Consider the following 19758-nt stretch of genomic DNA (forward strand, 5'->3'; position numbering starts at 1 on the left):
TCAAGTTGAGAATTTAGTATGTTCCGTGATGATGTTATAAATATCCACGTGGCCCTTGGCAGAAGAAAGGATCCCCAGCCCTGAATAAGTGAATCATAGCACTTCTCTTCTCTCCCCCGCCCCAACCCCTCCCAGGGTGTGGTGACGCAGCAGGGATGAGGCTGGAAGTTGTGGGTTCTGCTTAAGAGTTAAAGTGATGGGGCCATCGCTGTGGTGTAGCAGGTAAAGCTGCCACCTGCAGTGCTGGCATCCCATATGGGCATAAGTCCCAGCTGCTCCACTTCCAATCTAGCTCTCTGCTATGGACTGGAAAAGCAGGGGAAGATGGTCCAACTCCTTGGGCCCCTGCACCCACATGGGAGTCCCAGAAGAAGCTCCTGGCTCCTGGCTTCAGATCAACTCAGCTCTGGCCATTGCAGCCATTTGGGGAGTGAACCAGTAGATGGAAGAGAGTCCACTCTGTCCCTCTGCCTCTGCGTCTCTGTAACTCTTTCAAATAAATAAATAAATCTTAAGTGAAGATTTCCTGGCCCTGAGTGATGAGAGCTGATGTGGGGTTCTCCAGAGCTCATTCTCTCACCCACAAGGCTCCCCAATCTCTGGAGCAGCAGACCCTGAACCTCCACACCCTGCATGGCCTTGCTCTGAGGTCCACAGTGGGTTTGGGTACAGAACACAGCCCAGCCATCACCTCTCTTGCTAGGTCTGAGCCCGTGTCGCCCAGCCTCCCACACGTGTGCTCTGCCAACAACAAAGGGGTTAAACCAATTGGGTGGCAATTTCCTCCCGGAAGCCTTGGCTCTCTGTGCTTCCTTCACACCACAAACGTGCAGGATATGAAATTGCTGAGGTCTCCACTGCCTTCCTACTTCCCTTCAAAATCTGAGTTCCTTTATTTAAAAAAAAAAAAAAATTGGCTTTTGTCTCAATGATCTTTTCTCCACACATCCTCACCCAAGGAGCCCGAGAAGCCTCCAGCAGGCCAGCTCTCCTGCAGCAGCTCCTACAGGATGAAGGTCTCCGTGGCTGCCATCCCCCTCCTCCTCCTCTTCATCACCCCCATCGCCCTGGGAACCCGGGCTGAACTCTCCCCACGTGAGTGCAATGCCCTGTCTCCTTCCAACCCAGCGTCCAGGGGGAACAAGCAGGAGTTGTATAGCTGAGAGACAAGGAGGAGGGGCTCCGGGGTGGCAGTGGGGGGGGTCTGGCTTATTAACTGGGTTTCGTCCACCATACCCTCTGCAGGACCATAGGATCCCCCATAGGATCATAGGATGGGGCTAGGCAGTCTCCCACTGCCTTCATTCCTCTCTTTGCCGTTAAGGAAAAGGGTGGCTTGCTCCTTGGTGGGCTCTAACCCCCAGAGAGGTGGGGGAGCAGTGTTTGTGGAGCCCAGAGCCATCGTCTCTCGAATGGGAGTGCAGCGTTGCCCGGGACCCCGCCCTAGGCCCATTCCTTCCAGCCGATTTCCAAGGATAAGCTGCCTTTCCAGGCAACCAAGACCACTCCTCTCCCAAAAAAGCATAGCAAGTGTTGCAATAACGGTAGTCTAAAGTGAATGGGGATCTGATCCATCTCTGGAGCGGATCAGAGCCCTGGGTGGGTCTTGGGAGCTGGGGACCCTTTGTTCCATCTTTGGATAGCAAGGATAGTTCTAGCACCATGCTGGATGACAGAACCAGCCTTTCCCTTTCCAGCCAAGGTCTGGCCACCCTTAGTGACCTCATGACCATCACAACTCACACCCAAGCTTCTGTCCAGCTTGGTCACATAGCATTCACTGACCTGCTGTCTCCGATTGGCAGCCACAGCCTGTGCCTGTGTGTGCGGGACCCGTGGCTGAGATGCCTTTCCTGCTCCCTCTGCCATCGAGGCTCTGGAGAGTCCACTGCCACTCTCTTGCATCTCCTGAAAGAGCCATGGAATTTCATAGTCAGGAAACAGCTGGAAAATCACCTAATCCACTGATTCTTAAAACATTTTAGATCATGGCATCTTTTCTTTGAGCAAAATCTTCCACGGAGGCTCAATATATAAAACAGAAAGAAGAGCTAAGTCGGGTGCAATCCCCGGGGCACGGCTCTCAGATGCAGCAGGAGCTCTGGGACAGACCCTGATGTCCCAGGGAGCTTGGTGTCGAAACCACCGACCCAGTCCCAAGCCCTCATTTATAGAGGAGAACAGAGAGGGCCAGTAAGAAAGTGAAATTGTCACAGTCCCAAGAAGTCAAAAACGAGGTTGCCTTAGAACTTGGGTGCCCTGACTTCGTGGCCATTCCCCAGGGGGCTGGGGGTGGGCAACCCTCCCTCCCTGCAGGCTGCTGTGGGTTCCACAGGGACACAGGCTGGGGAGGAGACTGGGAGGGGCTGGATGTGTGTCCTCAAGTGGCAGCCCCCACCCCCCATGTCTATTGGATTTCTTCCAAATACTCCTCCTGTTTGGAGCATCTTTCCCGGTAAGGCACACAGTCTGCATGACCTGGAGCCAGTCAGTACCCTCCTCCTCCGGGAGTCGCCCTAGCCCCGTTCCCCCCACCCCCAGGATGACGCCTATCCCCTGGGAGCAGCTCTGGGTTGCTGCTGTTTGCTCCTGGAGTTGAAAGTCCCCAGCCAGCATTTCCAGTGGCTGGTTGCTGCTGAAGGACTACCACGGACAGGGAGAAGGGAGGGCTGAGTTTCTCCAAGCCCTCTCTCCAGGCTCTGGGGGCCAACTCCCACTGCCTTCCCCCTCCGTAGCACTCTTAGGTTGCAGAAGCAGCCAGCAATCATGCCTTCCAGCAGGCACCCCACCTCAGTGTCCCCCATACTTGCTCCACAGGAGGCCCCTACCACCCCGCCGAGTGCTGCTTCTCCTACATCACCCGCGTTGTCCCCCGTCAGCGGATTACGGACTACTACGAGACCAGCAGCGAGTGCTCCAAGCCCGGAGTTGTGTAGGTGGCATCCACACAGCACGCTGGGGCGGGGGTGGGGCGTGGGAGCATCAGGGTCTGAGGGGGTGGCAGGAAGGACGTGGACTGGGACCCCCAGGGCGCCTCCCTCCCCACAACAGGGAGAGGCAGCTGAGGGGCAACCTGGGAGCTTTCTGGCTGTGGCCTGCAGGGAGCATGTGGAAGCCCCCCTGGCTGGGGAAGTGTCACAGGAAGGGGGCAGAAGGCCAGAGGGCCCTTTGAGCCGGGGGATCTGGAGACCAGGCAAATCCAGGGGCCCTGAGGGGAACAGCATGTCTCAGAGAGGTGCCTGGCCCTGAGCTGCCTCTAACAAAGGCAGGAGAAGCAGCCAGATCAGGTGATGTGTCTGGGAGGGAGGAGGACGAGCTGGGCCCCCAACATGTCAGCCTTGTCTCTCTCCTTCCACAGCTTCATCACCAAAAAGGGCTACTCCATCTGTGCCAACCCCCGGGATGACTGGGTCCAGGACTACATCAGGGACCTGGAGAAGTGAGTGATCCAGCCAGGTGGCAAAGGCACAGCTCAGAGACCCAAGGAGAGGAGGCCAGGGCCCCTCTGTACCCCCAACTCTCAGCCTCAGCCACCCCCGGGAGTTTCCCTGACTTGAATTAAAGACCATTTAAACCCTTCTCTGCTTTGTTCATCTCCGTGAATTTCCCCATTGGCAGTGGACTGAGAGTGGCAGCGAGCCCAGCCCGGGAGGGTGCGGCACCCTCAGCGTCAGGCCTTGCTCTGCAGTTCTGCCAGAGCCTAGGACAAAAAACAAGTCTGGCCTGTGATGGGGGCATTGGGAAGCTGAGCCAAAAATGGGAAAGAAAGCACAGCAGCCACTTCCTCAGCACAGTGCTGGAAACAGATTCCATTTTCTTAGAGCTGTCAACCTCCCCATCACCCTGCTAAGCGATCTTTGAGCATTATCTCGTTTAGGCTGCACAGCAAGTGCCAAAGCTAAGAACTGCCATGCGACTTTACAGGGAATCTTCATAAAGGCCCTGCATAGCACTCAAGCCCCATAGTCCTTTGTTCTGTGATTCCACCAAGGCCTTTCTCACTGCTCTCTAAGATAGGAACGCCTCATGGACACATTTTATCACATCCTTCCCCTCCATTTACACACACCAGGCTGGACTCCATTGTCTGCTCATACAACATGTTCAGGAAAAGATCGATGGATAGATGGATGGATGGAAGGATGATCACATGGAAGGATGGATGGATGGATGGACGGGTGGAGAATGGATGATTGCATGGATGGATGATTGCATGGATGGGTGACTGGATGGATGGATGGATGGGTGACTGGATGGAAGGATGGATGGATGGAGGATGGATGATTGGATGGATGGATGATTGCATGGATGGGTGACTGGATGGATGGATGGAGGATGGATGATTGGACGGATGGATTGATGGATAGATGGATAGATGGATGGATGGATGGATGAGTGGGTGGATGGAAGGAAAGAAAAGGGAATGGAGGAAGGGAGGGAGGAAAGAAAGAAGAGAGGAAGGAGATAGGAACAAACAGAAGGCATTTTTCAGAATAGGTTCTGACACCATCTCCTAATCTCTAGGGAGAGCTAGGGACTGTGACCACCCTTTCCTAGCCTTCAGCCTTCCATAGCCAATGCCACAGCAAAGGCCAAGATGGGGCCTGCATGTCACAGGTATAACCAGACCTCCTCCTGGCTCCCGTTCCATAAACAGAGGTCTAGGAGGTGCCCCACATGTGTACCCTCCCTATCCTCACCAAAAGCGATAACTTCACCAGCACCACCAGGTGCAATTGCATTACATGGGTACCCATTCATGAGCGGGAAATCACACTGAGCAGCAAGCCCAGAGCACCTGCACGTTCCCTGTTCTGCCCCGGCCTCCCTCTGCTCTCAACCACTAGACCACTTCCTCTATGCCTAGGAAGCTCATGGCCCATCAACAGTAAAGCCTCCTCCATCTTCTGTCTCTCCTCTGAATGCAGCCTTCAGCTTTTACCAGGTCCTGTAGGGCATATCCAGCAAGAGCCTGGAGGGCAGAAGTTGGGACTCAGGACTACGGAAGCAGATAGTGAGATACACAGAGAGAGCGTCCTCTCCTGGTCATGTTTGGCCATCAAGGCAGGTTGCATAAACCTGCAATGTAGTTACCCAGAGCCCAGGTCCAAATAGCAACACCAACCAAGCCCTTCAGCAACAGACCGGGACCCAAGCATCAGACTTGTTGCTCTGTCGGAGTGTGAGCAGCATAACCTGTGTCAGGAGAGAGTGAGGGCTCAAACGTGAGGCCTTGGACTTGGGGGGCACCCTTTGCAGGGGCCCCCAGACCCTAGTCTTGCCTCAGTCTGTGCTCGCTAATCCTGCTTTGTGCTCCCCTCCCAAAGACCAGTCATCCAGGGGAAACTGGGGCACCAGACCCTTCTCCTCCCCTCCTCGGCACAGAGGTAGGGGCTGCTAACATGACGCAAACAGATCTGGTGTTTGGAGATCTGCCTCCTATGCATGGGACCACAGACAGTATATGGAACTTCTCAAAGCCTCTAGGGCCTCAATGAAGCAAACATTGCTTCTTCAGGAGCCTGCATTGTGGCATAGTGGGTTAAACCACCACTTTTGATGCTGGCATCCCATAGGAGCACCAGTTCAAGTCCCAGCTGCTTCACTTCCAATCCAGCTCTCTGCTAATGTGCCTAGGAAGGCAGCAGGAGATGGCCAAAGTATTTGGGACCCCGCCACACACGTGAGAGACTTGGATGGAGTTCTAGGCTCCTGGCTTCAGCCTGGACCAGTCCCAGCCATTGTGGTCATTTTTAGGGGTGAACCAGTGAAAGATCTTGCTATCTCTCTCTCTCTCCCTCCCTCCCTTCTCTTCCCTCACATCACTGTGCCTTTCAAATAAGTAAAATAAGCTTTTTTTAAAAATTGCTAGAAAGATCAAGAGTGCAAGGTGACCGGTACATTCACTAGCCATTCTTTCTCCAATTCATTCTTTAAAAAAAAAAAGATTTATGTATTTATTCAAAAGTCAGAGTTACACAGAGAGAGAGGCAGAGAGAGAGAGAGAGAGGTCTTCCATCCGCTGGTTCACTCCCCAGATGGCTGCAATGGCCTGAGCAGTGCCAATCTGAAGCCAGGAGCCAGGAGCTTCTACTGGGTCTCCCACACGGTTACAGGGGCCCAAGGACTTGGGACATTCTCTACTTGGGTCATTCTCCCAGGCCATAGCAGAGAGCTAGATTGGAAGTGGAGCAGCTGGGTCTCGAATCGGCACCCATATGGGATGCCAACACTTCAGGCCAGGATGATAACCCACTGTGCCACAGCACCGGCCCCTCCGGTTCATTCTTTTTTTAATTTATTTATTTAATTTTTTTTTTGACAGGCAGAGTGGACAGTGAGAGAGAGAGAGACAGAGAGAAAGGTCTTCCTTTTGCCGTTGGTTCACCCTCCAATGGCCGCTGCGGCCGGCGCATCGCACTGATCCAAAGCCAGGAGCCAGGTGCTTCTCCTGGTCTCCCATGGGATGCAGGGCCCAAGCACTTGGGCCATCCTCCACTGCACTCCCTGGCCACAGCAGAGAGCTGGCCTGGAAGAGGGGCAACCGGGACAGAATCCGGCACCCTGACCGGGACTAGAACCCGGTGTGCTGGCGCCGCAAGGCAGAGGATTAGCCTATTGAGCCATGGCTTATTCAGCTCTGTACCAGGCCCCATCCTGCGCCGCCCTCCCTCTCAGCCAATCCTTGAAGCGGCCACAGTCCACAGCTGGAGGGCAGCTCAGCAGAGCCCTGCTCCGCTCTCCCTGACACTGCTCTGGCCCTCAGGGAGGATGAAGGTCTCCTTGGCTGCCTCCTCGTCCTCCTCCTCTTTGCAGCCAGACAAGTGAGCCGGCTTGTCCCTGCAGGGCAGGCCTCAGAAAGCGGAATGGACAGGTGGCAGAGAGCTGACACCAGGAAGGCTTTCAGTTTCTGGCCTCACGGCCCTGGGGTCTCCCCCACCTTCACGCACAGCTGCTGTCCCCAAGTTCTCCCCTCTGCAAGCAGAGCTGTGCTTGGCTCAGATCCTTCCGGGGCTGGGCAGTGACAGGAAGCTTGGCCAAGTGAGCCATCTGGGCACCTGTGGCCCTGTTCCCCGTCCCAGACAGAGGCTGAGTGAAGTCTCCAGAACAAGGAAAGACATGGACAGGTTCCAGAGAGGGGGAAGGGGCAGGGAGGTGGCAAACAGGACTGTTTCTATCCTCATTCTCTAACAACAACTATGAGGACCGAGTACCTAGGGAGGTGCCAAGAGACTTGTTCCTTTCACAAACCCACTCTGGCCTGCCCTAGCCCTTTTTTTTTTTTTTTTTTTTTTTTTTTTTTTTTTTTTTTTACAGGCAGAGTGGACAGTGAGAGAGAGACAGAGTGAAAGGTCTTCCTTTGCCGTTGGTTCACCCTCCAATGGCCGCCGCGGCTGGCACACTGCGGCCAGTGCACCACGCTGATCCGAAGGCAGGAGCCAGGTGCTTCTCCTGGTCTCCCATGCGGGTGCAGGGCCCAAGCACTTGGGCCATCCTCCACTGCCTTCCCGGGCCATAGCAGAGAGCTGGCCTGGAAGAGGGGCAACCGGGACAGAATCTGGCACCCCGACAGGGACTAGAACCCGGTGTGCCGGCGCCGCAAGGCGGAGGATTAGCCTGTTGAGCCACGGCGCCGGCCCCTCCTTTTGCCTTTTAAGCTACCCTAGGCATTGAGTCTGGCCTGGCTCTGCGTGTGCAAATACTCCAGGGAGCAAGGGCCAAGTGCACCATGTAATCTGCCCACAGACTCTCAGAACGACCTTGACCTTTATAAACTTTGCTTTGCAAACCTGGGACATGAGCATCACTGGCAAAGGTGGGGTGGGCATGGGGCCCATGTGCATGTGGTAGGTGAAGGGGGCAGAAGCACCCCTGGGGAAAGTCAGGCCCGTGCAGGGGACTTAGGCTTCCAGGAAGAGAGAGCATGGGTCAGCCTGACACTGCTCTGCAGATATCCCAAGCTGGAGACATGGTCTGCCTACAAAGGGATTTGTACCCCTGGAGTGTAGGGGGCTGCAGGAGGTCTCTGGTCTGGCCTCCCATATACCCTCAACTGATGGGCACTCAGGGAAGCACCCAGAAAATGCAGCAACAACCATCAACCAGGGCCAGCTCCTGCATGCTGCAGAGAGAAGGGGAAACAGCAGCTGTTTCCAGGGCAGAGCGAGCAGCGCCCCGTTGGCTTGTGATTTTAACCAGCCCAGCTGAGCCTTCCTCGTGCCACACTCTGAGCCCAGGGCTCCCCCAGCAGCTTCCCCTCCCCTCCTCACCGTGACCCTAGATCTCTGCATGCATGAAATGAATGGGATTAAGAAATCGGCCCACAATTCTAATCATCCAGACAGGATTCGCACTCAGGCTGTCTGACCTCGCAGTCTAACGTGTACATTTTTTCCTCATAGATCCACCACCTTACCCTCCCCCTGGGACCTCTAGAAAAGAGGCCAGACCCCTCTCCAACCCAACCACCCACACACAGCTCTGTGGGGGTGGCCTGGCCCTCCCCTCTCTCTCCCTCCTTGTCACCTTGCATCCCTGCTCCCCACACCGCTCCACCCTCCCTAGACATCCGGCACTCCCCTCTCTGCCAGGCCTCCAACCCCTTTGTCTGCTGAGACCCTGCTCAGCCTTTCAGAACCCAACAGGACTTCCTCCCCCACTAGGGCTGGGCTAGGTGCACCTCATTCTGCTTCCATTGCACCTGTGCCAAAGGCTCTTCTGGCCTGGCTCACTTCCCACGGTCACCTTCCCTGTGCACCTGGACTAGAGTGTGAGCCACTCTAGGGCCCTGGGTGCGCCTTCCTCAAGTTTGTCCCACAGAGCCCACAATGTAACACGAACTCCACACACACTGTGAAACCAAGCCACGAGGACACAAAGGGTGAGGCAGCTGCCTCCTGGTGCATCAGCAAATGAGAACAGCCAAGTCATTCTTTGCTGAGCACTGTTCAGAGGCGGACGGCTCCACGTGTGTGTGTCCGCAGGAGTTTCTCTTTCTCACTTCCCCTGTTCCCCATCACACCAGCAGCAGTCCTTGCTAATGCAAAGAGCGTGATTGACAGGAGATGAGGTAGGCAGCCATGGTCTGCCTCCCTGCACCCCATCAACCAATGTGATGATTGCAAAAATTCCTGACGGGGTAGACCACCCCACTGATGCCTGAAGTTCCATGAGAAAGCATTGCCGGGGAAACTGGTGCCAGGATCCAGAAAGGCCCTCAGCTGCCACTTGCCAATGAGCGCTTGCAGGTGTGTGTAAGAGGGAATGGGAAGCTGGGGCAGGGTGAGTGGGACCAAGACATCTCCACTCTAGAGCTATGGAGTAGCGGCTGACGGTGGGGGAGGGCCTATGAGAAGGACTGGGGAGGGCTGGAGGCCAGGGAGGGAGGGAGGGTGGGAGGATGTTGTAAAGGACATGAGGCAGCCCCTCAGGAGCCAGAGGAGGGAGCCATGGTCTGGACCTCAGCCTACTCAGCAGCAAGACCACAAATTCTGCCTCCACAGTTTGTCAACAGAAAAACCTGGGGGTCTGCACCAACCCTGAAGACACCCGGGCCCAAGAGCATCTCCAGGATTCCTGGCCACCTCTGCTGCCTGCCAGGACCCCAGCCCCAGTTAAAACCATCGGATCAGAGAGGGGACAGCCCCAGCCCCAGCACCTCTTCCATTAGAAGGCCCAGCCTAGGCAGGAGCCCGGGTTTGGGGAGGGGAGGGGTAACCCTGCGCAAATATGGCCAGCCTGGTGGTCTGAGCCAGTGCGATCACATTCAGAGAAGCAGGCCAGTGGTCAAAATACAAGTATTTTGAAGATTCCTCTTTGCTTAAACATTTATTTATTTGAAAGGCAGAGCAACACAAGGAGGGAGAGAGACAGAGAAAGAGAGAGATTTTCCATCTGCTGGTTCACTCCACAAATGGCCGCAACAGTCAGGGCTGGGCTGGGCTGGGCCAAAGCCAGGAGCCAAGAATTCCATCCAGGTCTCTCACATGGGTGGCAGGGGCTCAAGGACTTGAGCAATCTTTTTGCTGCCTTCCCAGGCACAGCAGCAGGAAGCTGGCTCAGAAGCAGAGTAGCCAGGATTCAAACTGGCACTCAGATATGGGATGCCGGCCCCATTCTTCCTACCCAGGAAAGCAGCCTGCACAGCCATCTCTTTGCTCTGCTTTCAACTGCTCACCGCATACCAATTCAACAGCTGTTCTGAGTAATGACCCAGTTCCCAGCCATCCAGGCCAGATCAATCGATCAGTCGATCTGTCTGTCTCTCCCCACCATCCCTCTGCTTTTCTAATAAATTAATAAATGTTTTCTGAAAATCCTGAAGGGCCATTTAGCATATCAGGAATAATGTTTGTCCATCAGTTCTGACGTGTTAAAACATATACAACAAAAATTCACCATTTGAACCATTTTTAATTTTTTTTTATTTGACAGGTAGAGTTATAAACAGATAGAGAAAGGTCTTCCTTCAGTTGGTTCACCCCCGAAATGGCTGCCACGGCCAGCGCTACACTGATCCGAAACCAGGAGCTTCCTCCTGGTCTCCCATGCGGGTGCGTGGCCCAAGCACTTGGGCCATCCTCCACTGCCTTCCCGGGCCACAGCAGAGAGCTGGCCTGGAAGAGGAGCAACTGGGACTAGAACCCGGCGCCCATATGGGATGTGCCACCGCAGGCAGAGGATTAACCAAGTGAGCCACAGCACCGGCACGCTCTGTGGTATTCTATCTCCCACATCCATCCATGGATGGACACGTGGGTATCCCATTCTTCTTTATGTTAGCCAGAGTGAGCAGACTTAGGCTGCTGTTCCTAAAACATGTGCAAAGAGCCCGAGATAATTGTGTTGGCCGGGCAGGGTCTCTGTCCCATGTGCTGGCTGACCTTGTCCCCACCGAGGAGGCCAGCACTACCTGCTTTAGGCCCTCCCTGGCCTGTGGGCCCCCTCCTGGATCCAGGAATTTCTCTCTACCCTCCCTGTTAGCACAGCTCAGGGGTTATGGCTAAGCATGGTCAAACTCCTCTGTCCAAGGGCTCATAGCCTGGCAGAGACAAAATCACTAAGGAAGGCCTGCACTTTTGCTTACAGAGGCCAGCGTGGACACGAGGGTTAGAACGACATCTGACCGTACACCAAGGCAGTTTCAAAGTCCTTAGTCATCACTGGGGTCAAAGGCAGTGACCCAGTGCCCAGAGCCCTCCAGGACAGAAAGAACTGCAAACAGGAAGCTCAGGGACAGGGTTCCAGCAAGCTGGGACAGGAGTGGCATTGTCTTTTTTTTTTTTTTTCTGTCCATCAGAGGAATTCAGGGTTAGGTGGTAATCTGGAAAACATGTTTAACTGAGCGTTCATTGATAAAGGTCAGATCCACACCCAGCACCTAACACAAAGCTAGCCTATTTGTTTAGAATGGGAAGGACAAGAGTCCTCATGTGTATTCAGTTGTTTTGTTTTTATTTTATTTTATTTTTTTTTTTTTTTATTTTTGACAGGCAGAGTGGACAGTGAGAGAGAGAGAGAGAGAGAAAGGTCTTCCTTTTTGCCATTGGTTCACCCTCCAATGGCCGCCGCGGTAGGTGCGCTGCAGCCGGCGCACCACACTGATCCGATGGCAGGAGCCAGGTGCTTCTCCTGGTCTCCCATGGGGTGCAGGGCCCAAGCACTTGGGCCATCCTCCACTGCACTCCTGGGCCACAGCAGAGAGCTGGCCTGGAAGAGGGGCAACCGGGACAGGATCGGTGCCCCGACCGGGACTAGAACCCGGTGTGCCGGCGCCGCGGCTCCAGTTGTTTTGTTTTTAAAGATTTATTTATTTATTTGAAAGTCAGGGAAAGAGAGAGATCTTCCACCTGCTGGTTCACTCCCCAGGTGGTCACAGTAACCGGGGTCAGGCCAACCAAAGCCAGGAGCTTCTTCTGGGTCTCCCATGCTGGTGCAGGGGCCCAAGCACCTGAGCCATCTTCTGTTGCTTTTCCAGACACATTAGCAGAGAGCTGGATTGGAAGTGGAGCAGCCTGGACACAAACCGGTACCCAAATCAGATGCCGGCGCCACAGGAAGTGGCTTTGCCCACTATGCCGCAACGCTGGCCCCGTATTCAACTGTTTTTATAAAGGGATATTCCTTGTCTTTTCAAGATAGGAAGATGCCTGATTTACACACACACACACACACACACACGAGTTTTCTAGCTCAGGTCACTCCAGAGGGAAGACCTCACCACATAAATCTACCCCACACAGCTATGAGAGTGTCAGTCTTGAGGAACGGGATGGCCAGTGCCTGGGAAGGAGTGGGAGGTAAGGGCTATAACTGGGGGGTGGGCTCCCTCTGAGAAGGGGTGGCCCCAGGTGGGTGAGGGCCACACACACGACATGGGGAAGCCGTGGGGGCAGGAAGGGAAGGAAGCAAGGAGGTAACTCTGGGTGACACAGAAAACAGTTCCCTGGGAGTCACAGGGGCTGGGCACATGTCCCCGCTCTACACAGCCGTCTCACACACTGTGAGGACTGGGGCACATCCCTGGGGCTGGCCTCTCACTCACCCTGCTCCCAAGCAAGGCTCTGGCACCTGGCAGGCCACACTGAACGGCCACTCAAGAAATTCACACAAAGCCCAGCTGGGGTTCTGGTTAGAAGCCAACGTGATTGGCACTGGTGTTGTGGCACAGTAGGTTAAGCCACTGCATGTGGCGCTGGCACCCCATAGGAGCACCAGTTTGAGTTCTAACTGCTCTGCTTCCAATCCCGTTCCCTACTAATGCACCTTGGAAAGCAAGAGAAGATGGCCTGAGCACTTAGGCCCCTCCCATGTGGGAGACCTGGATGGAGTTCCAGGCTCCTGGCTTTGTCCTGGCGCAGCCCTGGCTGTTGTAGCCAGTTGAGGGGTGAACCGGCAGATGGGCGCACTCTCTGTCTCCCTCTCTCTGTAACTGTGCCTTTCAAATAAACAAACTTCTTTTAAAAAGTCATTGTGCTGAACCCCTTCTGGCTGCAAGTCAGGACGTCAGGGCAGGGACCACAGAGTCGTCATCTTAAGCTGCTCCTGGAGGATGGCTAAAAAGTTTAAAAAAAAAAAAAAAAAAAAATTCCGGCAAAGCTCTTCTAGGCAGAATCAGTGTTAGGAAAGTTGGTGAGCAGTGCCACCCAGTGGTGAAAATCCATAACGCCTCACCTGGCCGCGTTTATTAAGGTTGAAGGCCACCAGCTCACGCTTAGGTCCCCAGCTGCTGGGGTGGCCGCTCCTGGTGCCCCTGTCTTCTCACCGCTTCCTGCCCCCCCCCCCTTTGCAGAGAGCTGGGCCTTTCTGTCCACACTGAGGACGCAGCAGACAAAGCCCCTGCTCCGACAGAGCTTAGCTTTGAGTGGGGAGAAGGAGATATCAAACACAGATATACAAGACAGAGTTTGTGTAAAGAGTAAAGCTGTTGAGAGCGACAGTGAGGAATGCAAAAGACACCTTTAGGGGCTGGCGCTGTGACATGGCGGGTTGAGCTGCTGCCTGTGACACCGGCCCTGGCTGCTGTGGGTACTTGGGAAGTGAATCCCTGAATGGAAGCATCTCTCTCCATCCACCTGTCTTTCAAACAAATTAAAATGAATATAATTTTTAAAATGAAAATTAAAATACTTTGATAGGTCAAATAAAGAGTAAGTGTGGCTGGCGCCGCGGCTCAATAGGCTAATCCTCCGCCTGTGGCGCCGGCACACCAGGTTCTAGTCCCGGTCGGGGCGCCCGCATGGGAGACCAGGAGAAGCACCTGGCTCCTGGCTTCAGATCAGCGCGATGCACCGGCTGCAGCGCATCGGCCATGGCGGTCATTGGAGGGTGAACCAACGGCAAAAAGGAAGACCTTTCTCTCTCTCTCTCACTATCCACTCTGCATGTCAAAAAAATAAAAATAAAATAAAAAATTTAAAAAAAGAGTAAATGTGGGGCCAGCACTGTTGCCGCCTGCAGTGCCAGCATTCCATATGGACACCGGTTCGAGTCCCGGCTACTCCACTTCCAACCTAGCTCTCTGCTATGGCCAGGGAAAGCAGTAGAAGATGACCCAGGTCCTTGGGCCCATGCACCAGCTTGGGAAGACCTGGAGGAAGCTCCTGGCAGCGGATCAGCGCAGCTCCAGCCATTGTGGCCATTTGGGAGTGAACCAGTGGACAGAAAACACTCTCTCTCTGCCTCTGCCTCTCTGTAACTCTGCCTTTCAAATAAAATAAATAAATCTTTTAAAAAAAATAATAAATGCAAGATGGGAATCTTAGGGCGTAGATTGGAACACGGTAAAGGAACAACAACAACAAAAAAAAGCTAAACAATTCTACATACAAAATGGAGAGGAAGTTGCAAGTGAGGAAAGCAGAGGAGAGAAAAGGCTGCGGGATGAGAAAAGACCAGGCAACACGGCGGCTGACTGCTGTGTGAAGGAAATTCCAAGGAACAGGGAAACCAGAACACCTCAGGCCAGGGATGTCTACTGTTTCTCGCGAGGTTGTATTACCCTACTACCCACCATTCAGTATCTCCCCAAAATGTTCAGCAAGGTCCAGTGTGCCCCTACACCATTGCTGACAGCATTCTAAGAAAGAAAATGCTGGGGCCCACCAGCCTCCCACATCAGAGTGCAGGTTCAAATCCCTGCTGCTCCACTTCCAATCCAACTTCCTACTGATGTACCTGGGGAAACAGTGGGAGATGGCCTAAGTACTTTGACACCAGTCACCCACATGGGAGACACAGACGGAGTTCCAGACTCCTGGCTTCAGCCTGACCCAGTCTCTGAAATTGCAGCCAGTTGGGGAGTGAAGATATTCTCATTCTTTCTTTCTCTTTCTCTTTCTCTTCCTCTCTCTCTCTCTCTCATAATTTTTTATAAAGAAAGAAAAACCTGTGCACATGGATGGCCTTGTGTCTGCCCTCCCTCTGGTTCTATGGCATTATCTGTCTCCTGGACCCATCTCACACTTGACTATTGGCATCAGTCAGGGACTGACGTTGTGACATCTAAAATAAAAAAAAAATTAAATTACTCTTTTGAGAGAGAGAGAGAAAACAGTCCAAGAAGCAGACACAGGACATGCACAAAGCCAGACCAAGTCCCTCCCTGACACAGAGCACTGGGAGATGGCCTGCCCTTGACTGCAGTTGGCTCAGCCCGAATGATGAAATGCTCAAACAACCTGTCACCTGGTCCCTTTCTTCCACCTCTTAAGGAAGGAAGGAAACTGAGTGGCAGATAGAAGCAAGTGCAGAGAGGAATACCCCTGATGACATTGGTTGAGCCTCTGGATCAAGCCAGACCTGAAGTCTGGAACTTCTTATATTTTCCAGGTACCCAAGTCTTTAAATGTACTTTTTGATTAAACTTATTTGACTTAGATTTTGGCCACTTTCAACTTTCCTTCCACTGACGCCCAGCGGAGGCAGCAGCACCTCTTCCCTCCTGCTCTCTCGTCAGGGCAGGAGTTCCACACAAACGCCACTTTTCCCAAGAGTAGCAGATACCACCCTGCGGGAGCTCCTCCTCAGAAAACCAGTTTCTCTTCCTGTCCCTCATCAGGTGGCCCCGAGAAAGAAGGCAGAGCCAGCGCTGCCCCAGGAAGGGAGGAGACACAAGAGAAGCGGAAGTCCTGCTGCTTTCACCTCCAGAGCCGTGAGCAGTGGAGCCGAGGGCAGAGTTCAGCGCAGGTGAGCAGGGAGCCGTGTGTCATCAAGGTCTCCCTTCAGGCCAAAGCAGGTGAGAGGAACCGGAAACCAGAGGTGGTGGGCTTAGCGTTAGTGGTTGTGGTGGCTGCAGACAGCGGAGTACTACACAGCAAGGAAGAGTCAAGCCACAAGGCCAGCACTGTGGCGTAGCAGGTAAAGCCACTGCTGGCAGCGCCAGCATCCCACATGGGTACCGGTTCAAGTCCTGGCTGCTCCACTTCTGATCCAGCTCTCTGCTTTGGCCTGGGAAAGCAATGGAAGATGGCCCAGGTCCTTGGACCCCTACACCTGTGTGAGAGACCTGGAAGAAGCTCCTATCTTCTGATGGGAGCAGCTCCAGCCGTTGCAACCAACTGGGGAGTTAACCAGCAGATGGAAGACTCCTCTCTGTCTCTCTCTCTGCCTCTCCTTCTATCTCTGTGTAACTCTTTCAAATAAATAAATAAATCTTTAAAAAAAAAAAAAAAAAAAGAGGCATGGGGCCAGCGCTGTGGCACAGCAGGTTAAATCCCCGGCCTGAAGCACCAGCATCCCATATGGGCGCAGGTTCTAGTCCTGGCAGCTCCTCTTCCAATCCAGCTCTCTGCTATGGCCTGGGATAGCAGTAGAAGATGGCCCAAGTCCCTGGGCCCCTGAACCCACATGGGAGACCTGGAAGAAGCTCCTGGCTCCTGGCTTCAGATCGGCGCAGCTCCAGCCGTTGCAGACATCTGGGGAATGAGCCAGTGGATGGAAGACCCCTCTCTCTGTCTCTACCTCTCTCTGTAACTCTTTCAAATAAAAATAAAATAAATATTAAAAAAAAGAGGCATCTATGATTTGGAATTAGACCCACGAGAGCACACACTGCACGCATACCTTCACATGAAAGCGAGTACCATCTAGGTAGTCACAGGCATCAAACAGCGATCAGGATGGTCGTGAAGTGGCTACCAGCATAGAAACCAATCGAGCTCAGCACATTTTGGTCTATGCAAGTTACACTGCCATGACTTTTTTTTTCCGAACAGAAAGCTAAGGGTGAGGACCAAGGGAGCAGCAAAGCAGGGACCGCAACTAGGTGCTGCTCCCTTGGAAGCTGTGAGTCCACGTGTCAGGACAAAGGTGCTGTGGTTGTGCAGAGGTGGCCAAGCTAACAAGCTCCGAGTGCCTGCTACACTCTACTGCTCCCTTGGGTGCACTTCTTAAATTTGTGTGTGTTTATTGGAAAGGCAGGCAGGCAGAGCTCCCCCATCTGCTGCTTCACACCCCAAATGGCTGCCAACAGCCAGGGCTGGACCAGGCCAAAACCAGGAGCCAGGAACTTAATTCAGGTCTCCTATGTAGGCAGCAGGGACCCAAGTACTTGAGCTGCCACCTGCTGCCTCCCAGGGAGTGTGCTAGCAGGAAGCTGGCATCAGGAGCAGAGCCAGGACTCCAACACAGGCCATGAGCATCTCAAGGGGCATCTAAACCACTGTGCAAGTGTGCACCCCATATGGCATTATTTCCACAGTGAAGTGGGTACTGGGGAGGAGGTGCAGAGGGCATTCCCTTCCAAGGGCCAACACAGGTTACGAGATACAAAGGCATGTAAATACAGGACATGCTGCTCCCAAGAGCTGCCCTGGGGACTGGGGTGCTACTGGAAGGTTTGAGATATTTTCTATTTTAGCCCTCTTCCCTTCCATCATTCAAGCAGGCAGTCCACACCATGCCCCTCCTCCACCCCTCTCAGAGAAGCAATGAAGCAGGGCAGAGAGCAAAACTGTGAGTCCCTTTGGCTAGCTAAGCCCCCAGCAGAAAGAACAAGGTATACAACATCGTCACAGGAATTAATAAGGAGCATGATTCCAAGCCAGGCCGGGGAGGCAGGTGCCACATGTGCACCCCAGCAGCATGGGCAAGAGACGAGAAGATGGCAAAGAGGAAAGGCATATGGAACACGCAGACAACCAGGTCATGGCACCCCAGGGAAGGTTTCCATGTCCCCAAGTATGTGCCAAATGTATTAGAAGGAGGGTGGCTGAGCAATAACTCACAGGCACAGATAATCATATCGGTCCCCAAATACTTGGACACACTCCATTAAGTGTGAGGTTAAAGGTTCCCATCCAGCCAGCAAAATGGCAAGATAAAAATGTATATCAAATCAAGCCATGGGAGTGTTGTTGATTTCCTGTAGACCTGAACTTGCACGCTGAGGCTCCTGTTACTGTGTACTAGACACTGCTGCATCACTCGAGTCTCTTAGAATAACCTGAACCCTTTTTATTTTGATCTTGCGAGTTACATAATTATCATTCATGCTTTGTGACCCTGTGTCCCTGGACGGAGACCCACAAGGGAGGCAGTGGCTGGCTGAGGGTGTTCCTGCTGTGGCTTCCCTGTGACCCCGATCTGACCACAGACTCCACTGAGCTACTCCTGAGGATGAACCACAGTGGGACCGCTCCCTGGCTCCCTCCTGGGCTCATGGAGAGCCTGTGGCTGCTGGCTGCAGGACTGGCAAGGGGCCTGTCCACCTCCCCTCTCGTCTCATCACAAGACAGAGTCTCTGCCAGCCTCACGGGGCCTTTTCCTCTCCAGCCAAGCTCCAGAAATCCCCCTCTGAGTGACAAGCTCGCTGAGTCTCCCTGCACACATTTCACAATGCAGGGAAGTGTCCTCCCAGTCCTGCCCAGAAGCCCCAAAGTGGAACTTCTGAGTCATAAACGTGTCTCCGCTTCCTCTTTTCTGGCTGGAGCTCTCCATGTCACTTTCTAAGAAGTACCCTCAGGGCAGGGATTATAGCCACAGGACAAGAGAATACCAGGTTTGGAGGGTTTGGGCAACTTGCTCCGACCCACACAGCTGCTGACCAAGCCAGGACTCAGATCTAACGTCTGGGGAGCAGGGATTGGGCCGAGCAGTGATGGGAGTGCCCGAGTCCCATTCCCAGCCCCAGCTCCTGCTAATACACATCCTGGGACAACAGTGATGGTTCAAGCAGATGGGTCCCTGCCACAGGTGGGCGCCCAGGATCGAGTTCCCGGCTCGCCCTCGCTCGTTCTCTCTCTCTCCACTATCTACACCTCTCAGATAAATGAACTTCGAGAACTCAGCATCTACGTCTGTCTGACTCCAAGGCCCCACTACAGGACCCATTCGTGCCTGAACCAGCCCTCCCCATGGTCCCTGTGGGCCCCTTTCTCAGAATCTACACTGCCTGCTCAGCTTCTGGGGGTACAGGCTGGGAAAGATCCCATGCCCTCCGCCCAGTGTGGTTCCCACTTTGCATGGCCCCAACAAAGGACTCCTACTGGTTCAGCTCATCTTTTTCATCCTGGCCACATGGTTCCTGGGAAGTCTGGCAAAACCCTGGTTCAGTCAGCTGGCACCAGGAGCCAGGCCGCAGTGCTGCTGCTGGGGAGGCTGAGGGATCTGAAGGCTGTGTAGATAGGAACAGATTTCCTCAGGAGGTGCTGGCAGTGAGGCAGGCAGCGGTCACCAACGGCAGCATGCGACAGAAACAGAGGGGGATTGGGGTGAGGCCCCTGTGACCCATGAGAGACATAGGCCCTGTTCAGGTGTATTCAAAGCCAGTTCCCAATAAGGGTTCCAAAAGACACTCCCACCACTGTTGGCTTCATCAGTGAACTCAAGGAATAGAAGGTACCAAAGTATCCCTCCCACCCTGATAGCCTCTGCCTAAAACGCCACCACTCGCTCACCCATTCAGCAGGTATGTGTCTCACACCCAGGATGTGCCAGACCCTGCTTAGGACCGAGTACGGAGCACAGAAGGAAAGCCTTGCACTCACGGTGTTCTGGGGAGGGAGACAGAAAAGGAGGAATGAACAGGGAGGGCACTGTGGTGCAGTAGGTTAAGCTGCTGCTTGGGATGCCTGCGACCCATGTTTCAGTGGCAGGTTGAGTCCTGGCTGCTCTGCTTCTGACTCAGCTTCTTGCTAATGTGCCTGGGAAGCAATGGATGGTGGCTCAAGTACCTAGGTTCCTGCCATCCACATGGGAGACCCAGATGGAGTTCTGGGCTATAGCCTTGGTGGCCTGGTCCAGCCCCGACTGTTGCAG

The 19758-nt window shown here is 53.9% G+C and overlaps 3 protein-coding genes across 3 annotated transcripts in view; 2 read left to right on the forward strand and 1 right to left on the reverse strand.

Annotated features, from left to right (window-relative positions):
• LOC133777090 (C-C motif chemokine 4) overlaps positions 1-19758 on the reverse strand; it is a 140936-nt gene that overhangs the window by 82017 nt on the left and 39161 nt on the right. Inside the window, exon 4 of the mRNA XM_062216518.1 lies at positions 1786-1908. The gene's annotated coding sequence lies outside the window, so the exon portion shown is untranslated. The remainder of the gene's footprint in view (positions 1-1785; positions 1909-19758) is intronic.
• LOC133777087 (C-C motif chemokine 14-like) lies at positions 888-3580 on the forward strand. The gene is made up of 3 exons (XM_062216516.1): positions 888-1095; positions 2818-2932; positions 3359-3580. Exons 1-3 carry the CDS (start codon positions 1011-1013, stop codon positions 3441-3443), a joined length of 285 nt encoding a protein of 94 aa, XP_062072500.1. The 5' UTR covers positions 888-1010; the 3' UTR covers positions 3444-3580.
• LOC133746841 (C-C motif chemokine 16-like) lies at positions 9157-9670 on the forward strand (the record flags this gene model as incomplete). Its single annotated transcript, XM_062175086.1, has 2 exons — positions 9157-9244; positions 9504-9670. Coding segments are annotated over 2 exons (255 nt in total), but the record flags the coding sequence as incomplete, so codon positions are not given.

This window comes from Lepus europaeus, chromosome 18, assembly GCF_033115175.1.
Source record: "Lepus europaeus isolate LE1 chromosome 18, mLepTim1.pri, whole genome shotgun sequence".
NCBI lineage: Eukaryota > Metazoa > Chordata > Mammalia > Lagomorpha > Leporidae > Lepus > Lepus europaeus.